This window comes from Marmota flaviventris, chromosome 2, assembly GCF_047511675.1.
Source record: "Marmota flaviventris isolate mMarFla1 chromosome 2, mMarFla1.hap1, whole genome shotgun sequence".
Classification (NCBI taxonomy): Eukaryota; Metazoa; Chordata; class Mammalia; order Rodentia; family Sciuridae; genus Marmota; species Marmota flaviventris.
Window position 1 is genome coordinate 76,560,239 of NC_092499.1, and position 14,426 is coordinate 76,574,664.

The 14,426-nt window shown below is 32.7% G+C and overlaps 1 protein-coding gene across 11 annotated transcripts in view; it reads right to left on the reverse strand.

Annotated features, from left to right (window-relative positions):
* Positions 1-14,426, reverse strand: part of Ktn1 (kinectin 1) — a 115,179-nt gene that overhangs the window by 38,701 nt on the left and 62,052 nt on the right. For 10 of the 11 annotated variants that reach the window (XM_071608022.1, XM_071608025.1, XM_071608032.1 and 7 more), the window contains 12 exons: positions 13,923-14,055; positions 12,422-12,509; positions 9,952-10,118; positions 9,511-9,579; positions 8,001-8,038; positions 7,226-7,316; positions 6,819-6,887; positions 6,339-6,376; positions 6,106-6,187; positions 5,483-5,551; positions 1,094-1,128; positions 555-645 (listed from right to left, as the gene is read on the reverse strand). In XM_071608022.1, coding sequence (XP_071464123.1) covers positions 555-645; positions 1,094-1,128; positions 5,483-5,551; positions 6,106-6,187; positions 6,339-6,376; positions 6,819-6,887; positions 7,226-7,316; positions 8,001-8,038; positions 9,511-9,579; positions 9,952-10,118; positions 12,422-12,509; positions 13,923-14,055 — 970 coding nt within the window. The remainder of the gene's footprint in view (positions 1-554; positions 646-1,093; positions 1,129-5,482; positions 5,552-6,105; positions 6,188-6,338; positions 6,377-6,818; positions 6,888-7,225; positions 7,317-8,000; positions 8,039-9,510; positions 9,580-9,951; positions 10,119-12,421; positions 12,510-13,922; positions 14,056-14,426) is intronic. The other variant, XM_071608023.1, reaches the window with a different exon arrangement.

The window sequence follows — 14,426 nt, forward strand, 5'->3', positions numbered from 1 at the left end:
AATCCCACTTGTTGCATATGTCTACAATTTTGTAACTTCTTTTAGTGAAATGGGTTTTTTAATTCAATTGTCCCAGAACTATATCTATTTATATTTCCACAAATTCAAAAACAGAGTATACTATACCCACTTGTCAATTTTGACACGATCCTCTCTAAATTCAAATATATCTTTTATTTTACTTTACCCAGCAACTGCATCCTTATCAAGTTAGTTAAGACTGATGATAACAATAATAACATAGACCTCCAATACTATTCCAGAGACTTATGAAGTCTGCTAGTAATCATTTGTTTACAATTTGGACATGGGTGCAAGTGGAGAAGCATATACTACTAACTACAGCAACAGTATCAACCTCTTTAATGTAGTGAATGCTACAATCAACTATGCATTTTTCTATTTCTCAAAAATCATTTAAAGTTACAAATTTACAAAATGTCATTAACTAATATTAAGTTTAAGAGCTATGAGAAAATCTTTTACAATTACAGTGAAACTCCTTCGTGTTCACGGAGTAAGCACAAGGAAAACAAATCTACAAAATGCTTTACATTCAGTTCCTCCTCTTTAGTGGCCACCTGAATAAGTCCAGTTTCAAGTAATTCTTCTACGGTCTTTAACTTTTCATCTTTTTCTTGAATGCTGCAATTATAAATTAAAAACATTATAAACTATTGTTAAGGTAAATAATATCATTCCTAAATATTTTACATGAATCAACCCCTCTGTCCATCACTCCTTACAAACTTTAATCCAAGAACGGCTTCTTGAGGATCTCCACCCTCAAGAAGCCGTTCTTGGATTTAGGGTACTTCCTGGTTTTAGGGTACTTCTTCATTACCATTAAGGAAACTGTGCTCAAGCACTGCAGGCTTATATACCAGTCTAAAAGGTCAATCACCACTACACTGACACAGACCATATTATAAAATCCCAAATAAGCAATAGCATATCACACTTCTTCTACTACAAAGGATAAAGAGAATTTTAAGAACATAGATCAGTGTCATTAATAATCCTGTTATCACAAATTTGGTAGAAATGAGTCACTGAAAATTTTTTTTCAAAAAGGACAAATTTAAACTCTTACCATTTTTCCATTTGTTCCACAACATCTTTATTAGGCTGAAAATAAAAATCACCAAAAAATTTAATTCTACCAAGTTTGAATGAAATAAAACTAGATTCGAAACAGAACTCTGTGGAAATTATTTAGAATTCTAAATACATCCAAAATTTAGGGAAATGACCATTATTTGAAAACTGCTATTATAATTTTTAAATTCAAAAGACACAAGATGACAAAAGAGAGGTTATCTACACAAAGGACACAGATACAGAAGTATATGGGGCTGACAAAAATAAACTAGTAACTTATGAATAATTTTTGATCACTATGAAGGATAACCTTGAGGTTCAGGGAAAATTTGCTTCACTTCCCTTATATTAATTAAATTCTTCAAATATAAAAAATCCAAGCCTCTAAAGCATTACAAGTCAAAGAAAGGTTTTCTTTCTTTTTTTTGGACAAAGATTTTTTCCCCCCACATTAAGTTATAATACTTATCAGCAAGTGAACGCACCCTGTTTACAGCTCAATGGATTTTTAATATGTAAATATTATGTAAACACCAGTTAGACCAAAAATAGAGAATGCTTTAAAAAAGCTCATCAACTACAGAAGCAACATAAACATTCTCTTCAATGTCTGACAGATCCTTCAACCTTTGTAACTCACTCTTTCTCCCCATCTACTTTTCTAAAATCTTGGTAGTTCTTGCTTTTTACCAATCTTATTACAACCACTTCTCACAAATAAAAATAAATTTTCCATTGCCAAATCCAAGTCCTAAGGTTTCACTTCTTATATATTTCTAAAATCAACCCCTTCTCTTTAATGAGTAAGTTTAGGTCTAAACCTTTACTCATTTCAAATATCACAAGATCCTCATTCTTATCCCTGTTTGTATGGATTGATTTGTGCAGGGCACAAGAAGAAAGAATGTACTAAGAAAAAAACTGTCCCACCCTTAAAAAGGAGACAGGAAATGTCAATTAAATTAGATTTAAAAAAAAAAAATCATGCAGTAGTAAGTTTACAATCTTCCACAAAGATGGATTTTGTCTACCTTTATTTTTTATGAATACCATCTCACAAAAAGACTACACTATGAAGTCCAAATTACCTGTACCTTAATTATTTGGTTGTATTGTACTTTTAGTCCTCTCTGCTTCTCCCTCTCATAAATCCAAACACCTAGAGTTTAGGAAGATTACCTAGAGTAATCTTCCTAAAATGTTTGACTAAGGACTCATTCATCATCGCAAGCACCCTTTGGTACAAGATCACAGTACAAAATCACATTTGTGAACCTTGACTTCATACTATTTTGATCTAATTCAATCCTATTATTTCCTCTCTAGAAGATTTTCAAATCTGTATCTTATACAATAAGGAACTCTTCTGCAATTCAATACAACTAGGCATTCAGGAAAATAAAAAAAATTCTCTTACTTTTCCCTTAATATTTTTGACCACTTAATCTTAAAAATTCATTGGAATAAGAATTTTAAAAGTTAGGCTGGTCCTACACAAGTCAGGATACACGCCTGAAACTTGGGCTACTTAAAAGGCTGAGGCAGGAGGATTGTCATGTGAGAGGACAGCATGAGCAGCCTAATGATACTTTGTCTCAAAAAGATGGGGGTGAGGTGGGGAATGGGGAATGATGTAGCTCAAAGAGCACTTGCATCAAATGTTTAAGGCCCTGAATTCAATCCCAGTACTGCAAATGAGGGAAAAAAAAAAAAGATAACACAAGAATGTATCCCCCTCCAAATTACTTTGTTCTGAGTAAATGAGATTATTAGTAACTGATTTATCTGCATTACTAACCATTTGCAGGCCTATACCAAATGAAGCCTTCTTTTCTTTCCTATGAACAGGTTACCTTACCTGGTACCTGTTGTCTTTCTTCTTCCTACACCTGAGGAAACAACAACTTGGCACCATTATTGGTTTCTGCTTTAATAAGCACAATCTTTAACTCTAGGATAAAAATCCATGTGGCAAGAAGACTGAAATTTTTTACATAACCAAACTGTTCATCTTTCAACTGTCACTTGGAATTCTGACTAATGGGTAGGAAGAGGTTAAAGAAAGGTAGAAATGAAAAACTAGAAAAAAAACCACAATTCTAAGAATTACCCAATATCAGATCATAAATTAATATCAGAAGATCTTAAATTGGCATCACAAAAAGATTTTGTCTCATCAATAATTCTTTTAAATAAATCAAAAAAATGCAACTATAAAATTTTGTCATAAGAATGTAAAAGAATTTCATCTCATATTACAAGTTGTCATTTTCACAGAACATCTAAGAGTGTATAGAAACATTATAATAGGTAAAAGTCTGACTGAATTAATATGGAAAAAAAAATTTCATATTAATTTCCACAAATGATATGAAATTTTATATCAGAATGGTAATTCCCCTAAAAGAAAAGGAAAATTTAAGGCTTATAATCATAAGCCTTAAATTTTCAATCTTATCTGGTGATGGAAAACACTAGTTTTAGTAATGATAGATGTTTACTGTTTTTTGAAGATTTACCTATTTAAACACAGGTAAGAGTTGCCAGCATTCGGATAGTTAGAATACCGGAATTCTAGGTCAGGTTCAGAAGTTTTGAAGCATTTGTTTCACCTCCATAAAGTTAATTTTAGAAAGTCTAAAAGTTTATAAGTTGAAGTAGATATCACAAAAATCTCAGATCTATTATCTGAGATTTTAGAGAAACTAAATTCTGCTATTCTAGGTAAGAATTAACAACCCAAAACGTTACCAATAATATTTTGTCTAATCTGAACCACTAATGTTGCATCTTTCAGCTGGTATTTTATACTACAAATTAAAAATAGTTCCAAACTGTAATCAGAGACTACAGGATATACCCAGATTTCAGAGATGGTAATGGGGGAGGGGAAGTCTTACAAATTGACAGAGTATTATATCTTTCCTAAGCTATACCACAACAAAGGGAAATAAGAAGACTTAAAATAACATTTAAACTAAATTTAAATGCTCCTTAAACATTTTTTCCTGCTACTTCTAGTTTGCAAGGATAAAGCATATAAAAGAAATAAATAATATGCAAAGAGAGGGGAATACGTGAATTATTTGACAAGCAAACATGTTAAAAATAATTCCAGTGGCACAGCTACTTACGTCAATTCAATACTTGCATAAATGTGGATTTTAAAATAGAAAAGGACACATGCATCTGCCAAAAGTAGAGCTATCATTTACAGTAGCTTAAATTTCAGCTTCTAATAAAAGTCCATTCCAAAAACTTATGCAAAGTTTTTATTCTAATGTGTCGTCTTTTTTTTTTTTGAGAGAGAGACAGAATTTTAATATTTATTTTTTAGTTTTTTTTCGGCAGACACAACATCTTTGTTTGTATGTGGTGCTGAGGATCGAATCCGGGCCACACGCATGCCAGGCGAGCGCGCTACCGCTTGAGCCACATCTCCAGCCCCCTGTCATCTAACTTTTGATATTAAATATCAAAATTTTCTTTAAAAAACCCTAATTTTAAAGAGTTAATTACATGGGAGAAAAATATGAAAAGCCAGAGAACAGACAACATTGAGATCTAGTTTATAGAACAGTGTTTATTCAAAACTGCTATGTTTTTTTTTTGTTGTTGTTGTTGTTGTTCATTTTTCCTTTATTGGTTTTTGCAGGACTGGGAACTGAATCCAGGGGCATTCTACCACTGAGCTACATTCCCAGCCCTTTATATTTATTTTCAGTCAGTGTCTCACTAAATTGCCCAGGCTGGCCTTGATTTAGAATCCTCCTGCCTCAGCCACTGGGATTAGACATATATAACCAGGCCCTGCAAAGTTTCATGGCTTGTTATAAATATAGAAAGAAGAGTGATGATTTCTGGGGGTGGGAAAGAGATGGAAAAATAAATATTCTAATAGAAAGGAATAAAGGTTTAGATACCTGCCACATGCAAAGCATTAGACTAAGCATTTTAAAATTAACAAATTTATGATGTAAGCGTGATCTTAGTGTGAAAGACTTGGAACAAGAGGTATCTGAAATACTAAGCAACTTGACCAATATTACTCCACTTTTAAGTGATGGTAGTAGGTTTCACATCCGTTCTCTTTTCAATGAACCATGCTGCCTAGAAGAAAAAGTTGAGGCTCCAAAACTGTAAGACAGGACTTTTTCTCTATTTTTATATAATTAGAAGTTCTTATGAGCAGACTAGCATTAGCTTCATCTCACAGAAGAAAAAGTTTAATTTAGAAACATGATAAACACAAGATAAATAGAAATGCAACTAAAAAACAAGTTTAAGCAAAATTTCTCAATTAGTGAGCTGGTTAACTAAGAAGAATCAGATCTTATTATATTTTGAATAATTCTACCTTATAATTCATGAAAAGTCTTACCTGTTCAGAAAGAAGAGTCTGTAGTTTCTGAACTTCTAATTGTAATGCTTTGTTTTGGTCATTTAGAATCTGGAACAAAGAATCTCAATTTACCAAGTTTTTCAAGGAAAAAAAGTAACAAAGGAATCATTTCAATCTTTCTTTAAACAATCACACTCATATTATATATACTCCTAAGAACTCATAAAGAGACAGATGAACTGCATGCTGATGTAAAAATTCAGATCTCACTGATTATAGCCTAGCAATCAGATACTCAAATGGATTGGCATGACCAAAAACTAGCACTACAGCAACAGTGGAGATAGATAGAACAGTCACAAATATAAAACACCTGCTGAAAACTGCCCAGGAAAGATTGGGGCAAAATAAATCTCAAAAATTCATTACAAAAATAGATAAGACAGAATCTAGCCCAAATTAAAAAAAAAAAATCTATGATATAATGATATAATCTATGATATAATTTATTTCCTAAAGAAGAAATAAACTATAGAAATACTGTAGAAAAAAAAATACTGTAGAGAGCAAGTTCATATAAAAAGTAGTATTTCTAGATTCACTACAACTGAAAATTACACAAGGCTATTCTAAGAAAACAGTGTAAAAGTTTAATCACACACCTTAAATTCTTCAATTTTGTTTGAAATTTCACACTGTAGCTGCTCTTCCAGCAATCGTATTTTATCATCCTTAATATGAACACTATAGGAAAAAAGCATCAATTAAAAACACTTCACATTCAAAAATTTACATAACCTATGTACACAACTATCAGTTGTTAAGTAGCAACATTTTCTACAACAACTATACTTCAACATTAATGTATGAATACATACAACAACAACTTAATCACCTTTTTTGAATCTTCTCTAATTCATGTGCTGCAGCAGCCTGTGTTTGGAATAAAATAAGAATTTTATTTCTCAGGAAACACTCAAAACTACTTAAGTTTTATTTTCTATATTTAATGTAAAATAATGGCAATATCACACATTTCCGTAATATGTTTTACAGTCCAATATTTTTTACTTCTCCCTGATCTATCTTTACCCTAATAAAGGAGTTGTCCTCTTTAAATGGAAAAAGGCTAAAACAAGGTAGCTAAAACTCACTACTATAATATCTCAGAAATTATCAATTCATCAGATCTAACATTAATTTCAACATGAAATAGTAACATCTAGGTAGGTTGTGAAGAGGAGGCTTTTACAAACACATCACACAGCCAAACACAACCATTAATTATTTACACAAATAAAACTGAAGTTCACAGTACCAATGAAAATACTAGACAAAATTTTGAGATAAATGTTCAAAAGCAATAAAGACCTACCTGCTCATTTGCCAGGGCCTGTAATTTCTGTACTTCAGCTTTTAATAAGAAATTCATATTCTGTATATCCTAAAGAAAAAGAATACCATATTAAATATATTTAATATAATTAAATTTATGGCTTGAAGATATCTATTCTATTTAAGAATTAAGCAAAGGTCTCAAATTATAAGTATCCTAAATCAGAAAGAAAAAAACATCAATACCTGTTGGCATATTTCCCAACTTGCTGCGAATTATATCATGTGAGAAAAGCCATTTGAATTTTTTCTCTTAGAGAACTAAAGAGTATTTTATAGTTTAAAAAGGGGTTACTTTTCATATTTCATATAAATTCATACTGAGAGGAATCGGGGTAATTTAATTTAGAGTTCTGCAAAATATTGCAATCATAAGAATTATTGTACCTTAAGTTCCTCCTCTTTACTTGCTAAATGATCATGTTCATTTGCTAAAGAGTCTTCAGTCTGTTTTATCTGCTTATCCTTTTCTGCAATCCTTTAAGAGAAAACACATTTGTACATTTCAATAAATATTTAGAAGTCACATCACAAATCAAAGGATGAAAAGCTTTTTAAAAAGGGTCATCCTTATTTTCCCATATAATTATACCTTCTATTTCTATAATTCCTTTTCAGTTTACTAATAACTGACTCATGTATTACTGTAACTCCTTAAAATACATATCCCTATTTTAAAATTAAAGGTCAAAAAATTAAGTAGTTTAAGCACATAAGTCTAGCTATGTCAAACCAGATTTTAGGTCTACTGAAACCAACTGATCCATGTCTATGTAAAATTATACAGAACAAAATAATACAGAACTTTGTTTTGTGTATTCTACCAATAGGTACACCCAGAGTAGCTACAATTACTTCCTAGTTTTCTTCCACCACTCTCTCAACACAATTACTTCTTCCACATAATTTCCAACACATACCAAATGAAGGAAAGTTTCCCCAACTCTTTTAATGATGAACCTATAAAATCAGTACAATGTTTAGCCACCCAACACAAACTTAAGTTGGGAAAAGAAAATAAGAGCAAAAGTTGCTCTAAATCCCATTCAGAGTATTTTCCAAACAGGTCAAAGTGTAATGTTAATCATAAGTGCCATATCTAACAAGTAACGGTTAGTGATAAATATACAATTATAAGAGAAATGCAGAAAGGCAGGCTTACACTTTATGTAATTCTTCTGCTAGAACTGAAGCGGAGGTCTAAGAAAGAAAAAACATCGTCAACATAAAAGCACTTAAGAGAAAGTTTAAAAGCTGTAAAATAATCACAACACAGTTTAAAAAACTGTGGGAAATTAATGTATACAAAGTTGTTAAAGAAGTATCTGGACCACATTAAGTATTCAATAAAGAGTAGCTATCATTCTGAAAGCAAGTTTGATCAGCCAATATTAGGGACTTACATAAGACATTTAGAATAAAGCAAACTGGCAGGCCTGGAACTACATAATTGACAAACAACAAATACATAAGAAAAACTGCCACAGAGGCCATTTTTTATCCTGTGCTTCTTTTCTTAGCATTAACTTTTAATGAGCCACTTCATGATCATGATAATTGAGCAGATTGATTGTCTCTGCTCTATAGCTTTCTATATTTAATCCCTGATAAATTTTCTATATCTACCTCTCAGCTGATAAAGACCTCAATTCAATTTGAGTTTGATAAGTCACATACATACATAACCACACTCTCTTTCCTATATTAAATATCTCTTGCCCAATTAATTATACTTTATTATTTCTACCAATAAAGAATTCAGGGGGAAAAAATGTTTATTTGCTCCAAGTTTTGGGAGTTTGAACTTGCCTATACCCTAAAAACAAGTTTTTAATATAAAAAAACATTTTTTTAAATAGAAAAAGATAAGATTTAAAAGCTAGTACTTATGGCTATAAAATCCTAATACTTTTAAAGTTCAACTGAAATTGTAATTACCAGTGTGTATATTACAGAAATAAGCACTTAGGAATTTTCACTTTTTTTTCTGTCATATCATATATACTATGAAGTCTACCTACCAATCAGTTATGTCATAAAACAACGTTACCAAAGAAAAACAGGTCTCAACAATATCATTTCTTAAAAGTTTAATAAGTTTATCACTAAACTGAAATATCAATTTTAAACTTTTTTTTGGGGGGGAGGTTCTTGTAAGATGGACAGAATGCCTTTACTTTATTATTTATTTTTACATAGTGCTATGGATCAAATCCAGTGCCTCACACATGCCAGGCAAGTGCTAAGTCACTGAGCTTAGCTACAGCCCTTAAACTGATTCTTTTGAAATATAATCTCAGAGTTATGGTTAACACACTGATACTTCCAATGGGAATACAAGGTTTTTCATGATTAGTATTTTGTGAAGACCTTTTACACATAAGCAACTCTACTAAAAACCATTTAGCCAATTCTTCCTATTTTGTGATTGAACTGAGGGCATATTTTCCCCATATGGTAAGAGCTCTTTAACCCTCTTCTTTCCGATTTGAATTTGGACTTCTTAATGTATGTAATCATCAGTGTTTGGCACTCAGTATCACCATTTGTTGACTCACTGAAGAGTCTCCCAACTATTAATCCAGTGCTCAGCCCTCAATACATGCTCAGATGGTTGCTAAAATGGGTAGGAAGCCACAAGAAAGCCATAAGCAAAAATAATACATCATTACCTGGGCTGCCATCTGGGAATGGAACTGTTGAATTTGAGCTTTCAAAGCCTCATTCTGCTCCAAAATATCCTTTCATAAATAGCAAACAGAAAGGAAAAAGTGTGCTATTAATAAATATCCCAACATAAATGAATACGATGATTTTTACAGGTTCTCTGTTCATCTTTAAAAAGGCATTCTTAGATTCTTCATATTTAAAACAAGGATTAGACATACTATCCTGAGTTAATTTATAAGATAGAGTTTAAGGATGTTTTCTATTTCTTATCTACTACAAGAAACCTAAGACTTGTAGGATGAGCAAATCTTTGACACAACATATGCACTCAAAGATTAAGTTATATCCACCACCCCTTCAGAATTATATTGATGTATTATCTTCCTTGATCTCTTGTCTAAACACACATATCCTTTATTTTTTTTAAAAGTAAAAACAGATACCTGAACTTGCATTTGTAGAGACTCTTCTTTGTTTACCCTTTTTTGTTCTGATTCCATTAACTGCATTAGTCTTTGCTCCAACTGTTGTTTTGATACCAACGTATCTGTAAGCTTACTATGCAGACTCTGTACTTCATTTTCTTTGGCAACAAATTTACTCTGTAAATCTGTAATAAAACATTACATCTCATGAAGGTCTCTTCCTTTGCCTAGTTCATGTTTAGTATAGGCATTATTTCCCCTAAAAAACTTTCTCAAATCCCTCCCATTTCCCCTCATAATACTCCTGCAGGTGACACACTGCTTAGGGTGAACTTGTTGAAAATCAAAGATTGTCTTTTCTCTACTCCCATAGGTGTACCCAAGGTTTGGCACACAGTAAAATACTCAATAAATATACTAAGTAAACAGTAGATTTTTTTAAATTTTTATTCATTTCTTGAAAGCATTCCTTATTTCCCCAAAGTTACTTCAATAAAGTTATTTTAGTGAATTTCTCATAAATTCAATGAAGTCTGATATCTGAAAATACTCTATACTCTGCTACACACAAAAATGCTGAAGAAATTTATCATCTGAGGGCTAATAAATGCCCTGATTTATAAGTCCTCTGCTTCTCTTTAAACAAAGTGAAGGCAAAATATGATCATAACTTGGCAGAAGGGCAAGTGCTCCAGAACCAAGAGAGGATAATGACAGGAGATGCCAAGTATCCTGAGAGCTGCCTCCCTGCCCTATACTATAAAATGAGTCCAAAATGGGGAGAGGGGAAACCATTATATATATAAAGATAATACAAGGAAAGGAAAATGCACATATGAGCTTGTGTGGTTTGTGTGTGTGTGTGCGTGTTTGTGTGTGTGCATGTGCGCGCAACTGTTTTAAGAAAGGCAAGATGCCACTTCTATAAAGAGAACAATACAACTCAAAAGAGAACTCATGGATATTAAATGTGTAATAGTCACTTTTAGGATTAGACCTCAAGAGAGCATATTTCTTCATATCAACAACAAAAGTTAAATCATTGAATTAATGCCTTCAAAATTCTGTGGAGGCAATATTTATCAACCTAAAACTTGATAACCAGTCAAACCATCAATCAAGTATGAAGGTAGATAATAAAGACATTTTCAGATACACAGGACCTCCACAATTCAAGGGATTCTCACAGAGCTTTCAAAGATTTACTAAAGAACAGCAAGAAAGATGTCAATGACATAGGATCCAGAAAGAAGGGTAGAAAGACAAAACCAAGTCTCAGGAAGACATCTGTGGAGGCAACCAAGAAATAACTAGAATAGAAAATTGAAGACTCCAGGAGGAATGTCACCAGGAAAAACTGGTAAGACTCTCTGTTTACTATCTAATCCTATTAAAAGGCAGCAGATAGCAAGACAGGGTTACAGAAAACTTAACTATAAATGAAGGTAAATTTTTAAACAATGAAAAGATTAAGCAGGTGAAAACAAAGCAATAATTAGCTCCAGGAAATAAACAAATGTTCAAGAAAACAAGCACAGGTTTGATTGTTTTGGTACTGGGAACTGAACCCAGCAGTGCTTTACCACTCAGCTGAATCCCCAGTCCTTTTTATTTTGAGACAGGGTCTCAACTAAGAGACCTTAGTGAGGCCTCCCTAAGTAGCTGAGGCTGGCCCCAAACTTGCAAACCTTTAGCCTCAACCTCCAAAGTCACTAGGATGATAGGTATGCACCACTGCACCTAGCTCAAGAATCACATTTTAACATGCATCTTGGCTTAACATTTCGTGATACAATGATAATGATATAAACAATGAATATTGCTTTCATCAAAAAGTCTACATAACCACATCAAGACAATGAGAGATAAATGGGAGGAATGAGCATCAATATTATGTTTGTTTAGAAATATGGAGTATCACACAAAGGTCTTATGACATAACGTTCTATCTATACTATTGTTTGGAACTTATATTCTAGCTAGCTCCCTCCTCCATGGGAGAAAGGAGTAATGGAAACAAATAACACACATAGTATAAGTTCTACTATCTCCCAGATGGATCCATCAAATTATGAATAAAGAAATAGTAAAAGCCTTTACTAAGTAGACAGCACTAACTGCAACAGTAGCACTCTTGCTGTTTTTCTCTTCACAACATAGGAAATAAGCCTTTTCTTAGAAATGAAAATAAAATGAAGAGTTAATCAATGGGAACTTCAGAAAACAACCCAGCAGCTATGCTCCCATTACCCTATTATGTTCAATAATTTTGCCTACAATTTAATGTTTTAGGCAAAGCTAGGAGGGTGCTTATTTTTAAAAACCCTAACAAATGTCAAAGAAATAAAGACAATCTGAAAGGGCAAACACCACTTTTTGAGCCATAACCAAAATGCCAAATTATACTTTCTTCACAGATGGAGAACAAAGGAAATTTACCCAAAATTATACACTCAGTTCACATGTATGCCTCGTTCCTTCCCCTTACCTTGCTGGGCTGCCTCATGTTCTGCTGTTCTCTTCCTGATGTAGCTTTGAACTTCTTCCCACCTTCTCTCAGCTTCTTGTAGTTGAACCTTGATATTTCAGAATAGACAAAGGAAAAAAATCACCATCGACAAAAGATTTCAACTTTAAAAATACACACACACCAAAAAAAGCATCTTCTACCTTTAGTGTTGTATCTCAAAACTGTTTACTACATTTTAGCAACATTTGAACAAAGTAGGCAGATAAGTACAGTATGACAGCCGTTTACTTATCAGCCACAGACATCCTATCCTCCAATACAGAGGATTAAGAGTGAAGGTTATTTCAGAAACTCAATATTTGTACTGTTGGATCAAGATAACTACTACTATGAACATATCTGATCCACTTAGCTATGACCTACTTTCCATTAATCTTTCTTCAGCTGATAAGCTTTCCAAAAGACAAGATGGTATATTTATTGTTAAATTTCAGTGAAACCCTAAAATTCATATTTTGAGATATGATATTTATTGTACAAAACTCCAATTATGACAATAATCACTAATGTCATTTATCTATTTATCCATAACTGTAGAGAACAGATTTCCATATCTATAAATGCCTGAAGCAAATCTCCCAGCAAAACCAGTCTTAAATAAAAAGACATTTATAACCACCTCATGCAAGTTCCAAGAAAATTTCAAGAAAAACAAGTTACACTATTTTCTACACTCAATTACTATTCTCAAAATCTGTGAAACCCCTACTACTCTGGAAATGATCTCAAGGTATGATTGTGTCACTGATCTAGGTGAGAATCTGTCTAATAGAGTAGATTACACTGAACATACACAAACTGAACTATACTTTCAACAAATCCATTCTCTCAATAAGAGGAGGAATAGACAAGTCTCATCTTTCCACTCAATGGGTATAGGCTCTGGAGTGCAAATGAGAAATGAATCTGCCACTTCCTCAGTCAACCTGAGATACCCCAGCCATCTCTTCACAGTAAAAGCACCTCACGATACCAAGTGTCATTCTGATGTCTGAAGACACAGTACATAATAGCTCAGGTATAAGCCACTGGAGCAGTATTTCATCTTCTGCTCAAAAAAAAAAAAAAAACCATCTATTCCAATGCTGAAGAAAAAGAGGTTTTATTGGACTTACTGATAAAATTCAAGTAACAGATAATAAAAGTACTGTTAGAGATAATTTTAACTACTTGATTTTTCCTTACACATCTAGACTCTAAACTCCATATATAAAATAAATTTTTACTTTTTAATACCTCTGAATTAGCTCATTTCCTTTTTTATATCTTCAGTCTTTAGTTTCAAATTCAAGCCTATATTCAATTCTTTCATGAAGGCACATGCTTCTGCACAGGCAGAACACTTAGACAATGTGTCCCATAAAGGCTCAAACTATATTTTTCAAACCTATATACATATTTAGGTCAACACATACCCACACTATTCATGAAATGATAAATAAAATCAGTAATCAATCACCTTCAACTGAGTAACTGCTTGCTCTGCATTCTTTTTTTGGACTTCCTCTTGCTGTAGCTTTCCTGTCTTCTCAGCCAGCTCATTCACCAACCTAGCATAATCCTGGCGCAGTTTATTGAGTTCTGCAGACTGCCTGAAAACAGTAACTGGATTAGGAATCTTCCATTATTATAAACTCATGAAGAATATACAACATATTTTACATTAGTTTTACTGAACTAGTAAGTCTACTTGTAAACAAATGACAAGGAACACAAGTAACTACTTACAATGAAGTTTGGTTGACTAGAATAGCTAAATATTTCTAACAACAATTACACAAACTCTAAAATCACTATAAAGTATCATGAGAAATGGATAATCACAAACTCATGAGCATGAGTAGACAATGTCACCTCAAACTGGTCTTCTGAAAATCTATTAAAACCAACCAGTTGGCCAGGCATGGTGGCACACACCTGTAATCCCAGAGGCTCAGGAGGCTGAGATAGGAGGATTGCAAGT